General features: G+C 34.8%; 1 protein-coding gene across 1 annotated transcript in view; it reads left to right on the plus strand.

Moving 5' to 3' along the window:
- The window catches only part of LOC118006809 (NADH dehydrogenase [ubiquinone] iron-sulfur protein 4, mitochondrial), a 117,362-nt gene that overhangs the window by 47,181 nt on the left and 43,488 nt on the right, over positions 1-26,693 (plus strand). Inside the window, exon 2 of the mRNA XM_034999610.1 lies at positions 4,952-5,030. Coding sequence (XP_034855501.1) covers positions 4,952-5,030 — 79 coding nt within the window. The remainder of the gene's footprint in view (positions 1-4,951; positions 5,031-26,693) is intronic.

A 26,693-nucleotide genomic window follows, 5' to 3' on the forward strand; every position in this document is an offset into this window, starting at 1 on the left:
CTCATTCATGCTCATGGGAACACAAATGGTACAGCCACTTTGGAATATAGTTTGGCAGTTTCGTACAAAACTAAACATGGTCTTAACATATACAGTTCAGCATTTGTGTTTGTAGGTAGTTACCGAAATGAGTTGCAAACTTATATCCCCACAAAACATGCCTATGAATGTCATTACCAGAAATAACCTTAATGTCCATCAACAGATGAGTGGATAAACAAATGTGGTATATATTTTTTCAAAGTTTTAACTCTTTAGGGTTTTAAAGAGAAACAGATTATGAGTTATTATTACATAGCATTTCCATAAGGGATTATTAAAACAAAGTAGAACTGTACTCGATTCCACTTATAGAATCACAGAGACTTTTTTTTTTTTAAAGATTTTATTTATTTATTTGACAGAGAGAGAGAGAGACTCAGTGAGCGAGGGAACACAAGGGGAGTGGGAGAGGGAGAAGCAGGCTGCCCGTGGAGCAGGGAGCCCTATCGATCCCAGGACCCTGGGATCATGACCTGAGCCAAAGGCAGACACTTAACCAACTGAGCCACCCAGGTGCCCCAGAATCACAGAGATTTATCACTAAAAGAAACGTTAGAGCAACAAGTCCTCATTTTACAAATTTACAGAGAATGAAATTGAGGTGCAGAAAGGTTAAATGATTTGCTCATAGACAGAAATAGTAGGTACTAAAACCAGAGTTAGAAATAAGATCTCTTGTTTTCCATTTCCAGGATATCTCATATTCTTATGGGAAACTTGTACAGAAAAACTAAATATAATAAATGGCTTGTTCAGTTTAATAATGGGAATTGATAATAATAATCACAGGCATCATAGTTTATCCTTTGGGCTCAGAATTAAAGTTGACTCTTAAGAAACCTGGAAATGTGAAAAGGCAGTTAAGACAATAGGTGGGTGGACAGAAAGGCAAGTTTATGAGGCAAGTAAAATTACTAATTTCTCAAAAATAGGTACCAAATAGCAAAGTTAAAATTACTACCTATTTACTAGTGATTACATACTAATCATTTCTGCATATATACTTTTAAGTGTTGAAATACATTGCCCAATAACATAAGATTATTAATATTTTGGCAGTTTATGCCTTTGGCTTTTGGGAATTGTGCTATTAGGAACATGGGCATACAAATACCTATTTGAGTCCCTGTTTTTAATTCTTTTGGGTATATAGTGAAATTGCTGAATTGTGTGGTAATTCTATGTTTAAATTTTTTAGGAAGTGCCATACTGCTTTCCATAGCGACTGCATGATTTTACATTCCCATCAGCAGTGCAGTGTGTTCTGGTTGTTTATATCCCACCAACACTTATTTTTTTGATAACCATCCAAATAGGTATGAGGTCGTATCTCATTGTGGTTTTGATTTACATTTCCCTAATGATTAGTAATGTTGAGCATCTCTTTGTGTGCTGTTGGCTCCTTACAGATCTTTGGATAAATGTCATTCAAGTCCTTTTCCATCCTTTTCCCAGTTTTAATTAAGCTGTTTGGGTTTTTGGTTGTGTGACTTCCTCTTGAAATTTAAGATGTATCCCTACTGGGCCGCCTGGCTAATTTAGTCAGTAGAGTAGTGTGAATCTTGATCTTGGGGTTGAGAGTTCTAGCCCCACGTGGGGCATAGAGATTACTTAAAAAAAAAAAAAAGAATTATTCCTATTTACTAATTTCTAGGAGCTCTTTTATGTATTTTGGATATTGATTCTTTACTGTTTTATGTTGTAAATATTTTCTCTTTGTTTGTTACCTTTTGTCTTTTATAGTATCTTTGGTTTAGAAGTTTTAATATTATATTTCCTGTCATTTTTTCCTTTATACTTTCTAGGTTTTCTTGTTTAATGTTTTTATACTCTTATATTATTAAAAAGCACTTTATTTACTGTTACCAATTTACTGATGTAATATTCTTTAAAGGCTAATCAGCAAATAGATATTTGCTATATAATTTAATTTAATCTAAAATTAACTGTGGCTTATATTTTGTAGGTATAATTAAATGCTATTTTTGTAATTTATTCTAGATCTCTGTTGCTACCTTAACTATTTATAATCGGAGGAAAATTTTTCTCCACATCTGAGATTTGATTTTTTTAAAAATAATTGCTGTCTCCGGACGCCTGGGTGTCTTGTTGGGTTGAGTGTCTGCCTTCGGCTTGGGTCATGATGCCAGCATGCTGGGATAGAGTCCCGCATCAGGCTCCTTGCTCAGCGGGGAGCCTGCTTCTCCCTCTGCCTGTGCTTTCTCTCTCTCACTGACAAATAAATAAAAAATCTTAAAAAAAAAAAAAATTGCTGTTTCTGTGATTAGGGAGCAGTTAATTAGGACATGACCTAATAAAACCTACACACACATATACATGTATACATATGCACATATTATTTGTGCTTTCTTAGGCAACATTTTCTGTAATAAATTATATGAATATATATTTTCAAATAATAAAAATTCTTAAAAAAATTCTGTTTACGATTTCTTTGCAATCTAGCCTATCTTTAAGGTTTTTTTCTTACATGAAGTTTTAATTGTGATTTTTAACTCTTTCTGGTAGGATTGTTTTACTTAACATCTTTTGTCACTTTTTTATTATGTTGTCTTTTATATACAGCCTGATAAAAATATGTGATGATAAGGCGCCTGGGTGACTCAGTTGGTTAAGCGGCTGCCTTCGGCTCAGGTCATGATCCCGGGGTCCTGGGATTGAGTCCCACATCGGGCTCCCTGCTCAGCGGGGATCCTGCTTCTCCCTCTGCCTCTGCTTCTGCCTGTCTCTCTCTCTATCTCTCATGAATAAATAAATAAATAAAATATTTAAAAAAAATATGTGATGATTTTTCATCTGTGTATTTGTTAATAAAAGTTATCTGTTTTCAAGAGTGATATATAGCTTCATTCTTATGATTAGTTGGAGATAAATTTAAAATTTTTAAAATATGTCTTTATATATGCTTTTAAAAATTTGCTTTAGGTTATGACTAATATACAATAAGATTTTATTACACAATTTAAGAGAAAATTGTTTAAAATCAAATTCCCTGTGTAGTCTGAAGTTGCAAAGTTGATGGATTATGGAGTTTTAATCAATGTAGAATAATTTGCAGTTTTGCTCTAGTACTTCTCTTCATTAGAGACCCCTGCAGCTTCATTTTCTTGAAATGTAGCTACATTTTCTAATATTTCCAATATTTCAAGTTCTCCTGAGTTCTCTTATCATTGCCTAATTTTTTTCTTACAATATATGGATTTGATTAAGAATATTCAAAATGTTTTTATTGTCATGTTATTGGTCTTAATGATTTCCAGAGTAAATAGATTTTTAAAAGTGCTGATTATACTCCTTTAATGTAACAACCAACACATATATTTTAACTGTCTGTATAAATTTAAAATAATTTCCATGTGGATGTATTTTGTGTATGTTTCTGAGCAGGATGTTTAAAGTGATAAGGAATTATATTAATTCTGGGAAATAACTGACAGATATTTTTTTGGGACGCCTGGGTGGTTCAGTCGGTTCAGCGTCTGCCTTTGGCTTAGGTCAGGATCCCAGGGTCCTGGGATTGAGTCCCACATTGGGCTCCTTGCTCAGCGGGGAGTCTGCTTCTCCCTCTTCCTCTGCCCCTCTCCCTGCTTGTGCTCTGTCTCTCTCTCTCTCTCTCAAATAAGTAAAATCTTGAAAAAAATACATATTCATAAAGCAAAAAAGCCCTTTATATTATCAGTTATCTTTAAACTATGCTATTAGTAGATAGATTTTCTATAAAATTGTGTACACCATAGCTGTTGAAAGTTGAACTATTACATGAAGTTTTGCGTCAGGTATTGATGTTGTGTCAAAATTATGATGATGGTTTTACTTCATTTAAAGAAGAAAGAACTTGGGGCATCTGGGTGGCTCAGTTGGTTAAGCATCTGCCTTTGGCTCAGGTCCTGATCCTAGGGTCCTGGGATTGCTCTCCCTCTGCCCTTTCCCCCAGCTCGTGCTCACTCTCTCTTTCTCTCATATAAATAAATAAAATCTTTAAAAGAATAAAGAAGAAAGAACTTAATACTTAAAACCAGTATTCTGTTGTTTTGAAATTTGAGTCATGATTGTATAAACTAACTTTTAAAAAGAAAATTACATAGGATGTCTTAATATTTTGGAAATGTAAAATGTAAAATGTTAAACTTAACAATCAGTGACAGTACGATATTTGTTAGTATAGAGTACAGTATGTATCTGAAGTAAAAAAAACAAAACAAAACAAAAAAACCTGTTAGCTTTAAGTAATTTCTTTGGGATAAGGGTCCGGTGATGCTAATATAAAGGAGCTAGATTTGGTGCCCATTTTATTTCTGACTTAATATTTCTATTTTAGCTATTTAGACTTTCTTCAATTCTGTGAATGAGATACAGGACTAAACTAATAACATTAGTTAAAATGATCATAGAAATCATTTCTATTTCAACTACTTTTGTTTTGAAATTAGAGTGAAGAAACTTAACATTATATAATTAAATTCTGTTAATATTTACTTTTGGCCATGAAGTATATGATTGAGATTTTTTTCTTTCTGATGGCGGTCATTTAGGAATCAGCATTCTGGAAGGATTGATATAGCTTTGCATTTTTCGTCCTAGTAGTGACAAACTAGCTACTGTACACTCATGGAGTATGGTACTTGTCACTGACGGCCTGTCTGTGACGGAGAGCCTATAGACTGACATAAAGTGCAGCCTGTTGTGAACTCCTAAGTGAGTCTGCCAAAAACTCAGCAGACAGAACTAATTGGGGAGAAAAAGGATTTTTGTGCCCTCTTCTCTTTCTTTCTATTCTTTTTTGTTTTATAAGACAGATATTGTTAAAGTAGCTCATTTATTTAAGATTTGTCTGCCTCTCTTTTCTCAGCGCATGGATCATTTTTTAACTTAAAGTCTTGCACTGCAGGTCGTTAAGCACTTCCACATGGAGGCTGGCACAAGACCAAGCTCAGGACATGCAACTCATAACAGTTGATGAAAGATTGGTAAGAATTTTCTATTATATGCTGCTGTGATTCTACCTTCAGGGTTCTTTTTGTACAATAGCTTTTCAGAGTGGTGTTTTTGCTTCTTCCAGGTGAGTGATTTGAATTTGAATTTCTAGATTGTATATAAATTTTAAGAGAAAATATTCATCACAAAAAGATAATTTGTGTTAAGTATTATACACAAAAATTAAGTCATATGCAGATATTAAGAGATTAAAATTACAAAAGGCTTCATTTTTGGGATGTTTATAAGTCAGAACATTTTAGATTAATGAATATGAATTAAACATTAATATGAATATAAATATAAATGAATATAGTTTTTTATTTTCTCACTATACTCCTGTTTAGGTTGTAAGACACTAAACTTAAGTATATTGATTGGGTTTTTATGGAACCAATTATTGTTGTTACTGTATGTATATATGTGTGTGTACACACACATTACATTTCTCCATTATGCATGAGAGATTACAACTAGCAACAAATAAATAATACTCTGTTAATCAGTAGCAGATAGAATTATGGTAACCATCACTTAAAAATTTTTTCTATGTGTGATGTCACTTTAGATGCAGTTTATTATTTATGCTTATATTATAAAATAGCATATAAATTTTGTAATGTCTAAGACTTGTAAAAATGTGTAATAGCATAAGTGTGCTTTTTCATTTTTTATCTGGTTTACCATTATCAAATGTATGGGTGTGTTTTTTAACCACTCTTCTTCCAGTTGTACATTCTTTTATCATTCAGTTTTGACTCTGTAAGCATAATTTAAAGAATAGATCACGCTTAAAGATCTAAACACTGTTTATACCACTAAAGATATAAACAGATATATAAATAGTTAAGTAAACAGACAGACAATGGATAGGTAGTTTGGAAAACTCCGATCTTATGCTTAAAGCTGGTTAGTTTTATCTTTAAACTGTCTCTTAGATCTGCTTGCTGACATTGCCATCATCCTAGTCTAGGCTACCATCATCTTTCACCTAGATTGCTGCAGTAGTTTTTGAATTGATCTCTATAGATACTTTAATTGTCCTTTAATTCATTTTCCAAAAGATAAACAATAGTCATTAAACGTTGGTTTTTTCACTTCTTGTGTAAGATCTGTTGGTTTTCTTACTGACCTAAAAGTAAACATTAAAATCCTTACATGGTTTTTGAGGTCTTGGATGATTAAAGTCCTGCCTTCCTCTCTAGATTAATCTTGTACCACTGTGTTTTATACACTGTGCTCCAGCCACACCAAGCCTGGAACTTGCTATTCCTTACCCTGCTTCAGGGCATTCACATTGCAGTTCACTCTGCCTAGATGGTTTTCACCAATCCCCTAGCTCTTATCCAGGGACCTTCTACTTATTCTTCAAAAGTTGATCAACACCATTTGCTTAGTCAAGTATAAAAATGAGACAAGTATGTGTGTAAGAGGAGGATGATTTACATATACCATGCGTTCATTAATTAATGTACTATTTTAGTTTTTCCAGTGACCCATGTTTTACACCCCAAGAGATTGCCTTCTTGTTCTAATATTGTGGGGTTTATTCTGCACAAGATTTTCAAGTTTTATAGAGTTTATTAGTAATGCTTCTAAGTTCTCTTCTTTCTAGTTTGAAGAATAAGTGAGGTAGCAATCCATGTCTCTAAACAAGGTGCTGTGAATCATATCAGAGAGGTATACAGACTGCTTTGAGTTTTATTTTTTATCTCATTAAATCAGTTGTATACTTTCAATGAATTTTGTTTCCCTGTATAGATTTTTCCTAGCTTTGTTATGTCTTTCTTGAAGTGTATTAGTCAAAATGTCTATTCCAGCTGAAATCAATTCAAGTCTTATTTACAAATTATTCATAGTTACTGAAGAAATATTTAAACAGGTACTGAAACCCATAGGTAATTTTCAAACATGAGTTTTATTTTTATTTATTTATTTTTAAAGATTTTATTTATTTATTTGACAGAGAGAGACACAGCGAGAGAAGGAACACAAGCAGGGGGAATAGGAGAGGGAGAAGCAGGCTTCCCTCTGAGCAGGGAGCCTGATGTGGGGCTTGATCCCAAGACACTGAGATTATGACCTGAGCCCAAGGCAGCCACTTAATGACTGAGTCACCCAGGTGCCCCTCAAACATGAGTTTTAGCCATTCATTTAGGTTTATATTAAAATGCAAATATTAGATAATCAAATAGGTAACATAATGTCGATAGGGTTTTCAGGTCTTCTTATTCCCACACACTACCTACTGGCTGAAAGGTTCAGTTGATAACATATTGACAAGACAAGTGGCTGAAGGGTACTTCCAGAAATATTGAGCAACTGAAGTTGATTATATTTGCATTTTGAACAAGAATTATTCTAAAAATATATAGTAACCTCCCCCTCCCCCTGCCCCTTATCCACAGGGGATTTGTTCCAAGACCCCCAGTGGATTCCTGAAGCCACGGATAGTACCAAACCCTATATATGCTATGTTTTACCTGTGCATACATACCTGTAATAAAGTTTAATTTACAAATTAGGCACAGTAAGAGATTAACAACAACAATAGTAAGATAGAATAATTATAACAATATACTCTAATAAAAGTTATGTGAGGGCGCCTGGGTGGCTCAGTTGGTTAAGCGACTGCCTTCGGCTCAGGTCATGATCCCGGGGTCCTGGGATCGAGTCCCGCATCGGGCTCCCTGCTCTGCGGGGAGCCTGCTTCTCCCTCTCCCACTCCCCCTGCTTGTGTTCCCTCTCTCGCTGTGTCTCTCTCTGTCAAATAAATAAATAAAATCTTAAAAAAAAAAAAAAGTTATGTGAATGTGGTCTCTCTTAAAATATCTTATTGGCCTGTACCCACCCTTCCTGCGATGCTGTGAGGTGAGAAAATGCCTACGTGATGGGATGAAGTCGGGAATTACGTAGGCACTGTGACATAGCGTTTGATATATTTTCAGATAGATATGTTAGAAGGAGAATCATTAGCTTCCAGACTATGGTTGACTATGGGTAACTGAAACTGCAGAAAGTGAAACTGTGGATGGGGTGGTGCAGGAGTGGGGGATCTACTGTATATCAACATTAATGATAAAAATACTTCAAAATGTGAAGTAAATATAAGTCTTTTAGAAGGAGATGTGGAAGCAGCATTTTAACATCATTATTATGTAACGTAAACCAATTTATTAGCTAAGAATACCATTTTAATTAACTACTCAACACTAGGTTACTATTACATTTGTACCTGAAATTGGATAAAAGCTAGTATCTTAATTGTAAGGTAAGGGATTTGGCCATTATCATGATCTGTATTGGATATTCTTACATAATGCATTAAAATTAATATAGGTGATGCCTCTTACAGCCCAGGGCTTAAGCACGTGGACTAAACTTAGTTGGGGATAAAGTTTTGTTATTATTGGAAAATGGGTCCCAGGAATGTAAAACCAGAGGATAACTTTAGATGTTACATAGTTATATTTACTGAATCCAGTTATTTTTCATTTAAAATATTGTTCAACTTTTTATTCAAGAGAAATTTTATGGGGACATCCAATAAGTGATTAACTAGATAAAAGATGAACTGCTGGAGGGTGAGGGTTAGGAACATGAAGGAAGACTTGTAAGCCTTCTCCAAGACAGTCTTCTTGGGGGACTTTATAGAGTGAGAGTTAGAAAGATAATTTAATCTTCTGTCCTTTTTATTAGACTGAACAACTTGTTCTCAACCTTATGTTTAAAAAATTTCCAGTTAACTGGTTCTCATTTCTTTTGAGGCTACTCTTTATATTACTAATCAGCTCTAATTATTAGAAAGCTATTTCTTACTGAGAAAAAAATAGTCTTTTCAACAAATGAAGATGGAACAGTTGTATTTCCAAATGTAAAACAAAACAAAAACCTTCATCCATACTTTGTACCATATGCAAAAACTAACTCAAAGTTTTAAATGTAAACTCATAGTTCTAAATGTAAAACTAAAAACTATAAAACTTCTAGAAGAGAATGTAGGACAAACTTTGTAATTTTGGGTTAGACATGTATTTTATTTTATTATTTTATAAAGATTTTATTTATTTGAGAGTGAGTGAGCGAGCAAGAGAGAGCACAAGCTGGGGGAGGGGCAGCGGGAGAGGGAGAAGCAGACTCCCCGCTGAGCAGGGAACCCAACGTGGGGCTTGATCCTGGAACCCTGGATCATGACTCAAGTCGAAGGCAGACACTTAACCAACTAAGCCACCCAGGCGCCCCTTAGACATGTATTTTATAGATACAAACCAAAGTGTAATCCATTTTTTAAAAAACTATAAAGTTGGAGGGTGCTTGGGTGGCTCAGTCGGCTAAGTGTCTGACTCGATCTCCTTTCAGGTCTTGATGTTAGGGTCATGAGTTCGAGCCCTACATTGGGCTCCACGCTGGGTGTGGAACCTACTTTAAAAAAAAAATTAAGTTGGGTTTCCTTACAGTCAAGAGTTTCTGCTCTTTGAAAGATTGTTAAGAGAATGAAAAGGCAGGGCACAGATTAGGAGAAAATATTTGCAAAACACATATCTGATAAAGGAGTTGTATCCAGAAAATCAACAACACTTAAAACTAAATAATATGATATTAACTCAAATAAAAATGAGCACTTTACCCAGAAAATATTCAGATGGCAAATGAGCATATGAAAAGATGCTCAATATCATTAGTGATTATGGAAATGAATATTAAAACTACACTGAGATACCACTGCACATTTATCTGAATGGCTTGAAAAAAATTGACCATAGCAAGTGCTAACAAGGATGCAGATCTACTGGAACTGTCATAGAATGCTGGTGGGAATGCGAAATGACAGCCATTTTGGAATATAGTGTGGTAGTTTATTATAGAGTTAAATATATACTTACCATATAACCTAGCAGTCTCACTTCTCAGTATTTACTCAAGTGAAATGAAATCTTATGTTCACACTGAATCCTTCATGCAAGTGTTTTTAATAGCTTTATTCATAATTCCAATAACTGAAAACACCCCAACTATACTTCATTACTTCTATATAATAAACTTTTACTCACCAATTAATAACAAATCTGAATGAATCTCCAGTGCATATATTAAGTAAAAGAAACGAGACTCACAGGCTACCTACTGTATGATTCCATTTATTTGACATTCTAGAATAGGCAAAACTCTAGGGACAGAAAATTGATCACTGTCAAGGTTGGATGTAGGAAGCAGAATATACTAAAAAGGGCATTAGGAAATTTGGAAGGGTGATATAACTGTTCTGTATCTTGACTGTGGTGTTGATTCTTTTTTCAAAACCCTTATTTTTGTTTTTTAGAGATTTTATTTACTTGGGAGAGAGAGAGCAAGCACAGAGGGAGTAGCAGAAGCAGCCCCCTGCTGACCAGGGAGCCCGGTATGGGGCTTGATCCCAGGACCCTGGGATCATGACCTGAGCTGAAGGCAGACGCTTTATTGACTGAGCCACCCAGGGGCCCCTCAAAACCCTTATTTATATTCATTTGTTTAAAAAAACCATAGAACTGTAAGCTTTAAAGGATAAATTTTTTTTGTTTGTGAATTACATCTCAGTTTTTTAAAAGGGGGAAAGATTGTTCCTTAATTTGGTGTTAATCTGCTTCCTTTTTTTTTTTAAGATTTTATTTATTTGAGAGAGAGAGAGTGAAAGAGAGCTCGAGCAGGGAGGAGAGAGATAGGCAGGCTCCCCGCTGAGCAGGGATCCCGATGCAGGGATGGATCCCAGGACCCTGGGATCATGACCTGAGCTGAAGGCAGATGCTTAACCGACTGAGCCACCCAGGTACCCCTAACCTGCCTTTTTTTTTTTTTTTAAGTTATTTATTTATTTATGAAAGAGAAAGAGAGAATGCGTGCGCATGTGAGCAGGGGGGAGGAGTAGAGGGAGCCAGAGAAGCAGGCTCCCTGCTGAGCAAGGAGCCCGATGTGGGGCTTGGTCCCAGGACCCTGGGATCATGACCTGACCGAAGGCAAACTCTTAACCAACTGAGCCACCCAGGTGCCCCGCTAATCTGCTTCTTTATAAGTAATACCCATTGGTTCAAGGTCTGCCCTATTATAGAGGACATGACATTTTCTACATGACAGCCTTCTGTGTATTTGAAAACAGCTTTTTGGTCATCCTAACTCAGTGGTTCTCAAAGAGTAGTCTGGGCAGGGTGGAGGTGGGGGGTGTCCCAAGACCCTCGTAAGAGTCCATAAATCAAACTATTTTAGAAAATTATACAAATGTGTTGCCATTGACATTTAAGTTACAAAAGCAATTTTTTTTTTTAAAGATTTTATTTAATTGACAGAGAGAGAGAGACAGCGTGAGGGGGAACACAAATAGGGGGAGTGGGAGAGGGAGAAGCAGGCTTCCCACCGAGCAGGAAGCCTGATGTGGAGCTCGATCCCAGGACCTTGGGATCATGACCTGAGCCGAAGGCAGTCGCTTAACCAACTGAGCCACCTAGGCGCCCCCAAAAGCAATTTTGGTACATCTGTGCTGCTATTCATTTTATTCTTCACCTTCTTGCATTCGTGATTAAAAAAAATACAGTTTCGGGCGCCTGGGTGGCTCAGTTGGTTAAGCGACTGCCTTCGGCTCAGGTCATGATCCTGGAGTCCCGGGATCGAGTCCCGCATCGGGCTCCCTGCTCGGCAGGGAGTCTGCTTCTCCCTCTGACCCTCCTCCCTCTCATGTTCTCTGTTTCTCATTCTCTCTGTCTCAAATAAATAAAATCTTTAAAAAATAAAAATAAAAAAAAATATAGTTTCACTTAATGTCCTTGATGAATCAGCAAAAATTATTAATTTAAAAAATTTCAGTGCTGCATAAACATCTTTTTGTGTTCCGTGTAACAAAACAGAAATCATATGCATAAAACACTTTTGCTGCATACTGAAGTACCGCAGTTGTCTCAAGCAAAGCACCTGTATGGTTGAGTTGCTGTTGCAAACCAAATTTAGCCACATTTTTCATGGAACACCTTTTAAGTGAAAAAACAGTAACAGATGACAGACAAATGATGATTATTCAATTTTAAGTACATGGCAGACATTTTCTCAAAAACTAACTTCAAGGAAGTGTTGCTAATGATAAACTGCAAGATTTCAAGTGAAAATTAGAATTTGTGTAAAACTTGATTCTACCACTTAATCTGATTGAGCTTGACATCTTTCCAATACTTAAAGACTGTTCTAATAGGATTGGTGGGGGTATTAATGAATGTGATTTTTAAAATATTGTGTAATGAAATATGCTAACAATTGGAAGATGTGCCTACCTGTCTGAAATAGTATTTTCCATATGACCAATGTATGATATTATAAAATCATGCATGGGTAAAAGTTTCATTTAAAGTGCAAGAAAGAACAATGAATTTAATGTAACTGGGTATGAAAATATTAAGGCTATTAAAATATTGCTCCCTTTTCTAATTACATATCTGAGGATGGATTTTCTTCATTTATTGAAACCAAGACAACTTAGCACAACAGTTTGAATTCAGGAACAGATGTTAGAATTCAGCTGTCTTTTATTAAGCTAGATATTAGAGATTTTCAAAAATGCAAATCATTGCCACTCTTAGTTTTTGAAAACATAGTTATTTTTCATTATGTTATTTATGTAGATACATAATCGGTTTATTTTAAATTAAGTATATATTTACATTTTTCTCCATTTTAATTTCTTATATGGTAAATATCTATAGATATGTCTCATATAAATAAAACCTCATTGGGGTCTCAATAATTTTTAAGCATATAAAGGAGTCCTGAGGCCAAAATGTTTGATAATCATTATCCTAAGTCTTCTCTTTTCTGGGTTAAACATCCCCAGGGCTTTGATTCATTTCACATGAGTTCCAGTTAATTCATCATCTTGATTACCTTCCAATTTGACCAAATCCCTTTTAAATGTTGTTGCCAGGATTTCTTATGATACTCCAGAGGTATGGTGCAGGGTATGGCAGGGATTATTACCTCTATTCCTTTTAATCTCAGCAGTTCTAGTAAAGCAACATAAAATTTAGGTTCTCATACTTCTTCCTTAATGTGGATTTCATGGAGAGCTAAAACCTCAGATCCTTTTTTATTTGTACTGTTATCAAGTCATGTTTCATTTCTTTCATCTTAAATATGTGCTCCTTTTATTTTTTAACTGTTATTCTTAGATTAGCTCAAACAGCATGTTCATCAAATGAAGCTTATCACATCTGACAGGCCGAATTTAATAAAATGTTTTATTCTGGGCATAGTTGTATATTGACAACATGTTTTCTGTTGTTTTTTTTTTTAAGACATAGAATGTAGAGGGGGTAAATCTGCCCGGCATTTTCTAATGTAAACAATCTATTCCCTAATTTTAGAACTATATACAGTGTTGACGTACTAGAGAACAAATCTTCAGAGAATAAAATGGCATTCCCTGGATTACTGTTAATAATAATTTTTTTGTCAGAGCACATGGTAGATTTCTAATCGGTCAGTCTTAAGAATGTCTTCTCTTGTGCATAAACTGTCTTTTTCATTTACTAATAAATGAACTAGTAAAATTTTAAATATCAAAAGAGTAGATGACAGTATTTTAAAAATAATCTTGTCCATTTATGTAGAAGCACAGTGTTAAAAAAAAAAAAAGCTTTTTGTGGGTTGCACCAGTATTATTTCCAAATATGAAATACTTCCTAAAAATAATAAGTAAAGCTTACAAATGGTTTTTGGCCCTTTGTTGCAGGAGTTGCTGTGTCATGGAGGTTGGGTGAAGAATGTCTTTACATTTGTGCAAAAGAGTAACTTTTTTCTTTTATGCCACCTTAGCTTCATTTCCTTCCAGTACATTTGACGAAAACCCAAATCCCATGAACATGTTGTCTTTCTGTATTCACTTGGACTACAAAAAGAAGTTAAATTTTCAGTACTCTTTAAAGATTTTGTGTAGGTGCTCCCCACAAAACAACCAAAACATACATTAAACCTCCATGGGTATATTTTTGATTTGTTTTTTTGTTTGTTTTAATCATTTTTATTACCTCTTTTAAATACCAATTCCTGTTTGTCACAGTTACTTATATTAACTATATACAAAAGTAGAAAAATAACCTCATAATATGTAAGAATTTTCAATTAATAAAAAATGTGAAATGAGCTTTAATAGCTTGTACATTAGTATATTCTGTAAAATTATGTTGGCTGCCATATTTTCTTCATTTTTCATTTATTCAATAAATATTGGGCACTTATGTGTGCTAGGCATATATATGTAAATTGAATGGCTTGTTTCCTTTTAGGTGCTTATTTGTTTAAAACCTATTAATGGCTTGTTTCCTTTTAGGTGCTTATTTGTTTAAAACCTATTAAGTACCACCTATTTTAAATCTTACAAAAGTATTATGGTTATCCATGCATCCTCAGCACAAATGCATATGAAAAAGGAAACTTTATTTAGCAGTCTGTAATACAACTCAGGTTGGTTGAGGGGGAGGGATGAGTATTGTTTCTAAGCTTTTTCTTGAGAAGTTGCAATATACACTATTATTGTAATAAGATCCTAATACGTATTTTGTTCATTTTATGTAGTCTGTATTTATATCTTTAAAAATAAGGTGTGCATGTAAAATAGAATCAGTGTTTTGCATGTTACCAATTTGTTATTTTACTACTTGAGGGTTTCTTCCAAAGAACAGTAGCACAGCAGCAGTTAAAGCTTTGTTACTTGCTGATAATTTGCTGTATGTAGTTGCTATTTGATTAAGTACATGGTATTAGTAGCACAGTCAGTCAACTGGGTGATGATACTGCTGTTTTCGAATGTCTGTCAGCAGCCGCAAGTTATTTAATAGAATTTTTTTTGTCACTTTAATAGGTTTAAAATTTTTTCATTGCTTGAACTTGCTCTAAGAAATTTGTGAAAATGAATGATGTTTTCAAGCCTTCAGAAATGAAACAATTCTTTGCTACACAAGTATTTGTTTTATTTGTTTTTGCTTCCTAACTTATTAAAAGTTTATAGCTGAAAGCTTTTATAAGTCTGCAAACTTGAAATAAAAATCAGTCATTAAGAGGTGGCCAGCACGAAAAGATAAACCTAAGTTAAAGGCTTAGATTTGCTTTGACTGCTTGCTTTTTTGGTGGGGGTGGGGGGTCAGTTTTCTTTTGGTGAGATTACTTTTGGTGCATGGCAGCGCTATCTCTGCTAGATTATTGGAAGGACTAGTGTCTGCAATTGGGGTTATACAGCCTTCTAGCATCTCAAGTGTCTGTTTTGTCTGGACTTTCCTCACGCAGCATTCTTGTGCAAAAATTTCAAGGCTTTAGTCTGGAGCACTGGGTCAAAGGATATGTCTCTTTGAAGGGTAGACAGGAGTTTTTTATGTTTTATTCACTAAGTAGTATTTCATTTTACATCAAAGAATAGCAGTCTTTGAGAACCTTCCATGGTGGCAGTTTAGCATTTGGTTTTTTTTATCTTTAAGACTTTCACTAAATATGGCATAATGTTTCTTCGTGTTTTTCAGTCTACAGATGCTTATTTATATTCTTGTATTTAGATAAGACTATTAAAATAAAAAGAGAAAAAGCATTGACTATAAATGTTAGTTTGCAATATAGTTTTATGTTTTAAAAACAACTATAGTTTTTTTGTTTTTTTTTTACAATGTACTTCTTTCTGTGGTTTTACACTACCCATTAGCTACTGAAAAAAATTGTTGAATAACCTTTAAAATTGTAGCGATACTATTGCTTAAAATTCTAAAGAAGTAATGACTAATGATTCTGGAAGTGTAAATTTTATAATGAAATGGCCATTATTTAATTGGCCTTTTTTCAGGCACTATTTTGTGTGTGTGTGTGTGTGTGAGAGAGAGAGAGAGAGAGGGAGAGACAGAGAGAGAGAGAGAGAGAGAGGAGGGAAAGGGGAAGAAATACTGATTTTGGAAAATATCAAAAACTGTGAAGTAATGAAAAATGTAAAGATTCAGTATGGCTTAGAAGAAATGTTCTTCCTACACATTTGGGATAGGTTAATCAGTAAGTGTATTTTGTACCAATAATATTAATCACATAAATGATTGCTTATATGTTTAGAAGGTTATTAAATTGCATTTAATATTCATATCATATGACATACATACCTAAGCATATGGTCTAATATTAAAATAGCTTATTTTTATGTTTATAGATGAAACATGCTCTTAAATTACTGAAAATTTATCTAGAGTCAATTGATCATTTAAAATTGAAATATTTCTACTCATTAATATATTAACATACTGATTTTAAAACAACTTCAGTTAACTCTTACATTTATTATTGATTAAAACAAGTCAGATCATTTATTGTTTAGTTATTTTAAATAAAATTATATTAAGTACATAACTTTGTTGTCTGAAACACACTCCCAATTAAAATAAGTTACTTTCACATTATTATCAAATTATATAAAACTTGTACTTATTAAGTACTTACAGAGGAAATAGACATTAATAGTAGTTTTTATATGCGGACAGGAACCATTTAATTTAAAATAGAGAATGATCTTTCTATATTAAAATTGTTTAAGGAACAAAAGATCTTTCCTCTACATTATTCAGCCATCTCTATTATCTGTGATTCTTCAGCAATTAAAGCAGATTTATTTTCCTCTTTGTTCCTACTTGGAATACTTGAACAATGCTGGAGAATTGAACTGACTGGACTGTTTTATCTTTCAAAAGCTTTAAAGTTCTATGTACCAATTAGCAAAATACAGTAAAGGTTTAAACTGTTAATAGCCACAACATCTTTAATGCATAGATCTGTAGTATGCTAGGGCTGTATAACAGTTCTCCATTGTATGTCTCTTTTAAGGAGAGTAACTGTGTCAGTTCTTTTCTTGCTTTACTACCTGCTGTGTATGGAAATTGTGTGTAGTACTTGACACTTGCTTTCACGAATTTAAAATTCTTGCATGTTATTATGTAGGAGCTTTGGCTCTCAAAGTAGAATTGATAATATTTTACTTGTTTGGATTTTGATTAAGATTTCTTGGTCATATTTTAGAGATTATACAGTTTATATATGAAAATACATTATCTGTTTTTCTTTAATGAATTCAAGGTACATAAGCTGTATGCTATCTCCTTGGAAATTGCTTGTCTAATTTTATTCATTTGACTGAATATAATTGGGAAGAATCAGTGTTTATATCAAAATATGTAGATACATGATTTATACTGTGTTTGAATATAGGTGGCTTTTTTGATTCTTGGCTTATTTGGTAGTAGAAAGAGTATTTTGTTTTTAGAGTTACTGCTTTTTTAATTGTCCAGCTTACTCGGATAATTTCAAAATTCAAGAATTCATCCAAATATCTGCTTCAAACTTGTTAAAGCCTGATGTTCATCAAATTACAGTAAGTTCTTAAAGAATGCAGAGGTGAGAGGAAGTGAAGAAAATGGGAATAACATCTTTTGGTGGCAGTTACTTTTTTCTTTCATTGCATGTGTCTCAGGGAATAGAATTAGAGCAAAGGAGAATGCAGACCTCAGAATTTGAGACTAGCATACTATTCTGTTTCTGTGTTCAAGCTTTTTAATTTTATATGACTTAGTCTGTGCTAATTCTAACTCTTTAAAATACCACTTGCAAGCTTGCAAATATCATTCATGTTTTACAAGAGGAGGAAGTTTAAAAAAGGGTAGTGATATGGAACCCTTACTACATGCAGTGTACTGTCCTCACAAAACTCTGCTTCTTCATAAAGCATATTTTTCAAGAGTGTATGAATAGGCGTTTTGTTCCATTCCTGTTTCATGTTTAATACTTCTTTCAGCTTTGAGTATATTGCATATTAGTAATTGATAGGTATAAAAAATGATCTTGGCAACACATAGGACATATGTTGGGCTGAGAACGTTAATGTAATTTCGAGAACTGAGGATCTGATTAGTGTACAGATTTGCATCTATTACAGTGATTACTAAGCATATATTGTTATAATTAAAATGTTTCAATTAAAAAGATTTTTAGACCTAATTGAGTAGTTTGAGATTTGATATCCAAGAAATTAAAATAAGGTTCCTAATTTAGTAAGCATCATAATGTATTGAATGGCTGATGTGGCCTGTGCCTAGAGTGTTTAGAGAGTAAAGCTATTCTAGGGCTAGGAGTTTTCTTTCTTTGTATTTATCTATTTATTTATTTATTTATTTATTTATTTATTTATTTATTTATTTTTTAGAGAGGGAGGCAGAGGGAGGGGCACAGGGAGAGGGAGAGAGAGAATCTTAAGTAGGCTACACCTCCAACACAGAGCCCCATGTGGGAGCTCGATTTCACAACCCTGAGATCATGACTTGAGCCGAAATCAAGAGTTGGGCGCTTAACCAACTGAGCCATACAGGCACCCCTAAGGCTAGGAATTTTCTTTTCTTTTTTTTTTTTCAGGAATTTTCAACTATGACAGTCTGTAGTTGTTTGTGATGATCCTGCAAGGGATTTTTTTTTTTTGTCTCTTTATTTTTAGCATAAAATCTTAACTGTACTTTTTCATTTGTTTATTCCATTTTTTGAACATATATGTATTTGTGTGTGTGTGTGTGTGTATGTATATGGCACCATTATTGAGCACCTATATATATTATTTGAGCATATAGCTATAAATATGGAACAACATTGTTGCCCTTAAAGCTTATATTTCATGTGTAAGCATATGCCAACTTTCTAAATAATTAAGATACTTCCATAGATTAATGAATGTTACAGAAAAAGAGCAAGGTGATGGGATAGAGAGTAACTGGGGGGTTTGGGTAGAATAGAGGTTATTTATAGGGCAAACAAAGCAAGCCACTTTGAGAAGGTATGGTATTTGAACTAAGATCTGAATGATGAGAAGGAGTTAGCTATGTGAGAATCCAAGAAGAACATACCTGGCAGAGGAAGAAGCTCATGCTCCAAAGTGTAAACCAGCTGGTAGTAGTCAAGAGAGAAAGCTGTGACATAATGAAAAGGGGGAGATTAAACAAAATGAGGTCAAAGAGGTAGGCAGGGATTGGATCTGTACAATTTTTAGGTTGGTGGTAAGAAGTTTGAATTTTTATCTTAATTATAATGGGAAGCCATTTTAGGGTTTTAAGTAGGAAAGTGATTTGATCTGATTTACTGGTCAAAAACATGGGAATTACTTAGCTGTTAATGGTTAAAGATCACGTCAAAGAAGCTCAAAGAAAGTGGTTCATTTATCGCCATTTTTATTTACTCCTATGCCTTTTTTTTTACATTCATGAAATAATTTTTATAGTTTTCATAAAGTTTCCTACATGAAGTTTTTACAAGTGATTGAATTTTTAACAGCCATTTTAAAAGATCCTGGTTTTTGTCTTTGCATTTTAGATTTTTTTACATATGGTATAACAATTCAGTGATTCTTCCTATTAAAGAATCTTCTGAATTTGAAATGTTTTTTGTTAAAGATCATATTGGGACCTGAAATAATAAGTTTATCTCCTTCCTCTAATTCTCCACTCTCTCTGGCCTGCCCACACTCTCTCCCCGCCCAGTCTCCCCAAAAAGGGGAAAAAAGTGGAGATCTGTCGTCACTGTGAAGAAAGATAAATTAACTGAGCTGCTGTCCACCAAGTAGGTGCTGACAAAGCTCCCATACATTTAAGCTTCTGTACCTTGCTTCAGCTGGTGGTGTGGGCCAATGGTGATGGTTGTCTGTCTTCATCTTAACTTTGACTCTACTTCTCTCTCTCTCTGCCATTCCTTTCTCCCTCTTGCTCTCTGCTTTTTGAGATTTGTCTCTCTCTCCAGTGTTTGTATAGCTATTTCCCTCTGTCTTTGTGACTCTCTGTTCATTTTTCTGACTCTGAAGCTGGCAGTCATCTCTCTGACTGTGTTTCCCCTTCACCCCTGTCATTTTCCCATTTCAGCAACTGGCTATAAAGAAATACGGCTTTGGACATTATCATTCTTTTCTTTTTTCCACTCCTTTATGTCTCTTCTACTCTTCTTGTTCTTCCTCCCTTTCTCTCCTTTATTCCACATTTCTGTTACTTTTGTCCTCTTTCTTCTTACTTCTTCTTTCTTCTTTCCTTCTCCTAAAATCCTGGGAGAGCTAAATCAGACCTAGAGAGGAAAGACAGAGATGGCCCTACCCTCTAATAGCTTTTCTTCTCTCATTGCCTTAATTCCCCCTTTGGGAAGGTATAGGCCTTTTGAAGACATTTACGAACTGGAAAAAGAAATGCCATGATGTGTACATTATATTATTTGAAATTTTCACCCTAGTGAGAGACTTTGGGACACTGGAAAGACTGTGGACTGACTTATAGATATAACATTAGATCTTTAAATCCGTTCTTTTAGCTGTAAGACTTTGAGCAAGTTATTTAACTTCCTTGTCCTCATCTTACAAAATTAAAACACGTTTTCAGATTTGTTTTGGAAGTTAATTGAGAATATCTACATTAAACAAGAGGAGATACAATATCTTATTTATTTCATCAATCAATAAAAGCTCTTTTCCTCCCTCTTTTCCCTCCTATGTGGAGTCATTCGTGTGAAGAGAGAAACAAACTGGAATTATGATTGTTATCCGTAACTGAATTTGAAGTAATTGAGATATTCTGAGTCACATTTCTGCTCAGACACTGAGTGCTAGGGGATCTTGGAGCAAAATATTGACCTCAGTTACAGTGGTCTTAGGTTAATATATCAGTTGTGTTCATTTGTCTATGTATGTGTGTGTGTATTTAATAATTTTTGTTATGTAACTTGCCTTTTTCTAACAGCCTATGGCATTTTACTAAATCATCTTTGATATTACTGTCTTGTTAACATAGTTTCTGACAATCAGTTGTGTAGATGTATTGATATATAATTATTGTTTCAATGAGAAATTTCTTTAGTCATTTATAACCTATTTTTAATGGGAATTTTAAACTGTATTACTCCAAAGAAGTTTCTGAAGGCCTTATTCATTTTATTATACATTATATTCAGTCATTAAACTGTATGTAGTTTAAAAACTTTACTGATTTTAACAGTAAAATATACACATTGTAGAAATATTAACCTGGAAATGTAAAAGTACAAAGAAAATGAAAATCATCTTTAATTTCAGTCTTGGTGATATTACTTCATTTTTATATGAATATTTAAACACACCAACATCCAGCATATTTATATGTAACACAAATCATGCTTTATAGTTTGATATCCTGTTTTTTCATTTTATTTACATTATATTGTGAATATCTTTAAAATTATTCAAAGGTATAATTGTAAATGGATATATAGTCTCCCATTGTATGGCTATACCATAACAACATCTATTGTTATACTTCCCATTATTTAAAATTTTTCACCATTATACACAATGCTAGAATGAACAACTTCATACCTAAGTCTAATCTTTTATAACATCTTTATTTTAGGATTGATTCTTTGAGTGGGATTACTAAATCAAAGGTGTTAGTATTAATATTTCAAATATTTTTTGATACCTAAAGATAATTGTTACAGAATACTTCTAGAGGTTTTTACTAATTAACTCTATATAATTTTAGGGTTATGCTTCTTCATAGCCTGTGCTGTTTTCTTAGCATATGTGGTCCAGTTCTATGGATGCCTTTCAGACTCTAGCACATGAATATAACAGAGTCTACCTAATATGTCTAAGAATTAGAAAACAATAAAAACACATAATACTTAAATGCATTGAAAATACTTCAGAGTTTAGTACATCCTGAGGATCAACATTATGAAGTTAGCTATCATTGTACTATCAGTTTCTGGATATGCAGGTTGATGAAATTTCTATCATAAATATATATAAAATGCATAGCATTTAGTACTACTGCTATTACTATTATAATACATTTTAACAGAGTTGTTACATATGAAACATTCTCCCTATCTTATATGTCAGTCTATATTCTTTCTCATTCTTGTTCCAGCACCTTTCCAGAACAGTGCAGAGTGATCATCCTTAAAAATGTCTATAGTATTTCTCTTTGTCATTTATTTTGGTGAACTACATTATTATTGATTTCTAATTTAATTTAACTTTGTTGTAGTCAAAAACACACTCTGAATTCAGTTTTGAAATTTCTCAAGACTTTTTTTATGGCTCAAAATGTGGCTTACTTTGATGAATGTTCCATGTATACTTGGAAAGAATGTACATTTTCTAGTTTTGGGGTTTGGTATTCTGTTTCAAATTTCAACTAATAGTGTTCAGATTTTCTTCATCCTTCCTAATAATTTTGTCTCTATCTTCTGTTACTGAGAGTAGTGTTAACATTTCAGCCTATAATTTGTGTTTCTTTTTTTTTAATAGAATTTTTTTTAAAAATTTATTCATTTGAGACAGATACAGAGAGAGAGAGAGAGTAGGAGCAGTGGGGAGAGGCAGAGGGAGAGGGAGAAGCAGACTCCCCGCTGAGCAGGGAGCCTGATGCGGGGCTCGATCCCAGGACCTGGAGATCATGACCTGAGCCGAAGGCAGACGCATAACAACTGAGCCACCCAGGCGCCCCTAATTTGTGTTTCTTATGTTGGTCATTTTTTTGCTTCACTTATTTTGAAGCTCTACTAATTAGATGCATAAACATTGAAGAGTGTTATGTGTGCTTCATGAATTGATGTTTTTATCCCTTATGTAACGTCCCTCTTTTTCTGGTGCTAATCCTTATTCTGGAGTCTGCTTTGATGATATTAATATAATTGCTCTTGTTTTCTTACTTTTGCATGGTGCGTCATATTTCACCCCTTTACTTTTAACCTATTTGTGAGCTTATATATATTTTTTAAGATTTTATTTATTTATTTGACAGAGACACAACGAGAGAGGGAACACAAGCAGGGGGAGCAGAGTGGGAGAGGGAGAAGCAGGCTTCCCACTGAGCAGGGAGCCTGATGCGGGGCTCAATCCCAGGACCCTGGGATCATGACTTGAGCCGAAGGCAGACACTTAACGACTGAGCCACCCAGGCACCCCTGTGAGCTTATACTTAAAGTTTGTCGTTTGCATATGTTAGGGATACCAGGGTGGCTCAGTTGGTTAAGCGTCTGCCTTGGGCTCAGGTCATGATCTTGGAGTCCTGGGTTTGAACCCTGAGTTTGGTTCCCTGCTCAGTGGGGAGTCTGCTTCTCCCTCTGCTCCTCCCCACCACTTGTGCTCTCTCTCTCTCAAATAAATAAATGAAATCTTTAAAAATAAATAAAGTTTGTCACTTGCATATGTATATATTTGGCTCTTGCTTTTATTTTACCTAGCTTGACAATCTCTGCCTTTTAATTCTCATGTGATTTCTCTTTTCCTTTCTTTTTTGGGGGGCAACTTCACCCACTTCTTTTTCTCGTCTCCATCTCTGACAATCACCAGTGACCATTTTACTTCTTCCTGGGATGCCTTTTTCTTGCCTAATTGCTCTGGCTAGGACTTTCAATACTATGTTGAACAGAAATGGCAAGAGGGGGCATCCTTGTCGTGTTTCTGATCTTAAAGGAAAAGCTTTCAGCTTTCTACCATTGAGTATGATGTTAGCCGTGGGCTTATTACATGGCTTTTATTATGTTGAGATACATTCTTTCTATACTCGTTGAGAGTTTTTAAATGCTTTTTTTTGCATCTATTGAGTTGATCATATAACTTTTATCCTTCATTTTGTTAATGTAGTATATCTCTGTCACTGTGTAATCTCTGCCTTTTAATTCTCATCTGATTCCCCTCCTTCCCTTTTGCCTTTATATTTTAGATTGAATACATTTTTAGAAACCTATTCTATCTCCTCTGTCAATGTTTTATCTGTACCTCTATTTTTTTTAGTGGTTCCTTTAGGAATTACAGTATGCATTCTCTTTTTTCTTTTTTTTTTTTTAAGATTTTATGTATTTATTTGAGAGAGAGAATGAGAGAGAACATGAGTGGGGAGAGGGTCAGAGGGAGAAGCAGACTCCCCGCTGAGCAGGGAGCCTGATGTGGTACTCGATCCCGGGACTCCGGGATCATGACCTGAGCCGAAGGCAGTCGCTTAACCAACTGAGCCACCCAGGCGCCCCACAGTATGCATTCTTACAAGTTTTTACATTCTGCATGAACTAGTAATATGTCACTTTACATGTAACATAACCTTGAAACATTGCTTTCATCTGTTACACTAGCCCTTTGTGTTAATGTTGATATACATCTTATTTCCAAATATGTTACAGTCCTCATAGTAAATTATTAATATTGCTTTAAACAATCAGTTATCTCTTTTTCTTTTTTTAGTTTATTTATTTATTTATTTTTGAGAGAGAGAGAATGACTGAGAGAGAAAGAATGAGAGGGGTGAGGGTCAGAGGGAGAAGCAGACTCCTTGCTAAGCAGGGAGCCCGATGCGGGACTCGATCCCGGGACTCCAGGATCATGACCTGAGTTGAAGGCAGTCGCCTTAACCAACTGAGCCACCCAGGCGCCCCAACAATCAGTTATCTTTAAAGAAACTAAGAAACAAGGAGAAAATCTTTTTTTTTTTTTTTAAGATTTTATTTATTTATTTGACAGAGAGAGAGAGACAGCGAGAGAGGGAACACAAGCAGCAGGGAGTGGGAGAGGGAGAAGCAGGCTTCCCACGGAGCAGGGAGCCTGATGTGGGGCTCGATCCTAGGGCCCTGGGATCATGACCTGAACCGAAGGCAGACGCTTAAAGACTGAGCCACCCAGGCACCCCAAGGAGAAAAATCTTATATATTTACCCACTAATTTACCATTTTTGGTGTTCTTCATTCCTCCATATAGATACAGATTTCCATCTGGTATCTCTTTCAGTCTGAAGAACTTCATTTTAACACTTCTTGTAGTGCGATCTATTGGGACAAAATCTTTTAGCACCGTGTATCTGGAAATGCTTTTATTTTTCCTCTGCTTTTGGAAGACCTTGCTCAGGCTGCCATAACAAAATAGCGTAGACTGAGTGGTATATATAACAGAAATTTATTTTCTCATAGTTCTGGAGGCTAGAAGTCTAACATCCAAATGCCAGCATGGTTGCTTTCTGGTTAGGACAATTTCCAAAGCTTGTAGATGGCTGCCTTCTCACCTTGTCCTCACATGGTGGGGGTGGGGGTGGGGGCAGGGAGAGAACAAGAGAGAGAATGCAAGTGAATGTGAGCATGTCGGTGGGCGTGAGCAAACAAGTGCTCAGGTTTCTTATATAGGTACTAATCTCATTGTAAAGACCCGACATCATAACTCATCTAACCCAAGTTACTTCCCAAAGGCCCATCATGTCTCCAAATGCCATCATATTTGCGGTTAAGCCTTTAATACATGAATTTATGGGGCAAGGGGACACTGAATGTTATGGACATTCTGTCCATAACAACCTTCTCATTGGATATAGGTTGAAGGTTTTTATTTTAACACTTTTAACACTTTAAAGATGCCATTCCATTTCTTTTTTTTTTCATTGTGGTAAATATACATAACATTTTAGCCATTTTTAAGTGTACAATTCAGTGGCACCAGTATCTATTACCAGAACTTTTCATGATCCCAAACAGAAACTCTGGACCCATTAAATAATAACTCCCCATGACCCACTTCCCCACATCTCTGGTAACCTTTATTATACTGTCTCTATGAATTGGCCTATCATTGGTTCCTCTTACGAATAGAATCATTACAGTATTTGTCAAAGGGGAGAATGGTCTGCAGGGAGCAGGAGAGGGACGCTGGGTCTCACACTCTGGAAGGTACCCAAAGTCCCCTTTCTGCTTTCGTGTTCTCCCTTCACTATTAATAAACTTTGGAGTAAAACTGGTCTTGGTACTCTTGTTGAAAATCAGTTGACCATATATGCAGCAGTTTATTTTGGGGGCTGTCTGTTCTCTTTCATTGGCCTATATCTGCCTTATACCAGTACCACACTATTTCAAATACTATAGCTTTGTAATAAGTTTTGAAATCAAAACGTTTTCATCCTCCAACTTTTTTTTTTTCAAGATTGTTTTGAAGCAGAGTTTCCATATGAATTTTGTGATGAATTTTTCTGTTTCTGCAGAAAACATCACTGAGATTTTGATAGAATTTGCATTGAATCTGTAGATTGATTTGGGTAATGCTATCATCTGAGTATTAAGACTTCTAATCCATGAACACAGCATGTCTTTCCATTTGTTTTTGTCTTCTTTAATTTAAGCAGTGTTTTGTACTTTTCAGTGTACATGTCTTTCACCTTCTTGGTTAAGTTTATTCCCAGGTATTTTATTCTTTTTGATACTATTGTAAATGGAATCGTTTTAATTTTCTTTTCATATTGTTTATTGGTAGCATTTAGAAACACAACTAGGTTTTTTTTTTTTTTTTTAAAGATTCATTTATTCATTTGAGAGAGCGAGAATGAGAGAGAGTACATGAGAGGGGGGAGGGTCAGAGGGAGAAGCAGGCTCCCCGCCGAGCAGGGAGCCCGATGCGGGACTCGATCCAGGGACTCCAGGATCATGACCTGAGCCGAAGGCAGTCGCTTAACCAACTGAGCCACCCAGGTGCCCCACAACTAGGTTTTGTGTATTTTTTTTATCCTGCCACTTTGCTGAACTTGTATGTTAGCTCTAACAGATTTTGTGGGTGTATATGGAGTCCTATAAATCTGTGAACAGAGATAATTTTACTTCAT

The sequence above is a fragment of the Mirounga leonina genome, unplaced genomic scaffold (genome assembly GCF_011800145.1).
Source record: "Mirounga leonina isolate KUSES-001 unplaced genomic scaffold, KU_Mleo_1.0 Mir_99, whole genome shotgun sequence".
Taxonomy (NCBI): Eukaryota; Metazoa; Chordata; class Mammalia; order Carnivora; family Phocidae; genus Mirounga; species Mirounga leonina.